This window comes from Mandrillus leucophaeus, unplaced genomic scaffold, assembly GCF_000951045.1.
Source record: "Mandrillus leucophaeus isolate KB7577 unplaced genomic scaffold, Mleu.le_1.0 Scaffold1417, whole genome shotgun sequence".
NCBI classification, from domain to species: Eukaryota; Metazoa; Chordata; class Mammalia; order Primates; family Cercopithecidae; genus Mandrillus; species Mandrillus leucophaeus.
Window position 1 is genome coordinate 205,196 of NW_012101385.1, and position 1,986 is coordinate 207,181.

General features: G+C 33.5%; 1 protein-coding gene across 1 annotated transcript; it reads right to left on the reverse strand.

Annotated features, from left to right (window-relative positions):
- Positions 1-1,275: 1,275 nt before the first annotated feature.
- LOC105535124 (putative taste receptor type 2 member 12) lies at positions 1,276-1,986 on the reverse strand. Its single transcript, XM_011974131.1, has one exon. It carries the CDS (start codon positions 1,984-1,986, stop codon positions 1,276-1,278), a length of 711 nt encoding a protein of 236 aa, XP_011829521.1.

Sequence of the window (1,986 nt, forward strand, 5' to 3'; positions counted from 1 at the left end):
AAGGGGAAGGGGAAGGGGAAGGAAAAGGGGAAGGGAATTTAACTTGTTTACTGAAAGGAGTAATTCCAAACCAAATTATCCTCACGATCTGAACCTAAATGTAGCCAGTGTGATTTTAATGTTGCCCTTTCTAAAGCAAGATAATGTCCATGATAATCATTAGGAAATTTATTATACAGTATCTAAGAATGAATGAAGTTTTAAAAATCTAAATGTCTGTATAGGCCTGTACTGGCCTTAAGATTATATATTTTATACATTTTCAGTTACTTTAAATTATTTTATTGTAAAAGTCAACCTAGAACTATACAGAAATGCAAACATGCCTAAAATATATGCAAATATGTGACATTCTCTTATAAATTTTCCTTTATGTTCTTATTCTTAGTGAGTTGGTTGTGTTAGTTTTCTCTGATGTGACACACTAGTATTCATGGTATGACAAAAATATATCATTACACATGTGCACACACACAGAGATCTTGTGTCAAAGTGTGGTTTTGATCCTATCAAGTAAAAATAGAAGCATCATTATGGACATAGGGATAAGTATTCAACTTCTTTTTAGAAGTTCAGTTGATTTTGCACTTATCCTACAAAAGTATGATAGCTTGAATTCCTAGCTAGGGTCCTAATGAGATAATTATCTTTTGTTTTAAAAGTTACATCTATTGTTATGAGATTATATGCTTTCAACATTTTTAGTTCTTAATGTCTTTTACTTAGTGTTATAAAAATTGGAGTAGATATTAGGCTCTTATGGTATTTAGAACCATTTCCAAATACTACTTTTTTTTCCCTCACATATGAATGTCATCACACATTTGCCAGCACATATAAAATAAAACATGTTGCATTATATATTTTATATTTATATTAAGTCTCAAATATTTCCTTGTTACTAGCAAATATTAAAATGACAATGAGACTTACTTTTTTAAAAATCTAGTATTACATTGGCTGACTTTATGAGTAAATTGTTCATTTATAGGCCATTCTAGGGAAATTTTGTGATGCTCACTTATACCTTAAAATAATCCGGGTGAAAAACACATGCTAAAATACATCTTCAATGTGTTCTCATTAATTCCTCTGGAATATAGAAAAATCTGGAAAAGTCTACGAAACTAAAGCTTTCACTCGTTTTAGGTAGCACTTAAGATGCCACAGTAGTTCCACAGCAGTCCCTCTCAGCTTGTGGTTTTCCAAAATTAGGACAAATGAGTGATTTGAAGGAAAAATAATTGATGTCAACAAGACAAAGAAATTGACCTGCTATTTCTGCTGTACAAGGAAAATCCAACCTGTTAGTAGGAGAGAAGCAAAGTGAACCAAAAAGAAGAGGAGGAAAGACACCATCATTTTCATTTTCATTTTCATTTTCATTTTCATTTTCATTTTCATTTTCACGGCCCTCTTATGGGCCTTCATTCTGAGATTCCTTGGACCCATGGTGTTGAGCTGCAAACTCCTGATACGTTTTATCAAGGACAGAATTAAAAGGAGCAGTGAGATCAGGGACAGAAGAAAGGAAATTAAGTAGATCAAACTGGCAAGAATCCAGACATTACAATATAGAATTTTCCTTACATCTAAAGACCAACTTGAGTTTCTTTCATAAGTTGTGTAGCTGTTAATCCACAAGTCACTAAGTCCACCTGTTAATGCAAGGTTGAAAACCAGTAGGAACAAAGACCCCAGTGGGAGTATAAGTAGCACTCTGCTAATTCTCCATCTCAGCCAGATGAAGCAGGGGTGGCAAAAATTGACTATTTTAAAGAAGTAGAAAACACTAAGACAGGCAGCAAGCCAGGTAACTAAGTGATTGGTCAGTGCCCCCAAAATACCAATAAATTTTACTAGTTTGTTGAAGACATATAGATGTGGCCATAATGCTATTAAAAATGAATCAAGTAGTATTATCCAAAGTTGACTGATTCTAGAGATAGCAAGGCTGGTGAGGATGCAGTCGGCTGATAAGATCAT

Excerpts from the sequence above, each read along its gene's own strand:
- LOC105535124 (XM_011974131.1), bottom strand. The coding sequence starts at position 1,986 with ATGATCTTATCAGCCGACTGCATCCTCACCAGCCTTGCTATCTCTAGA.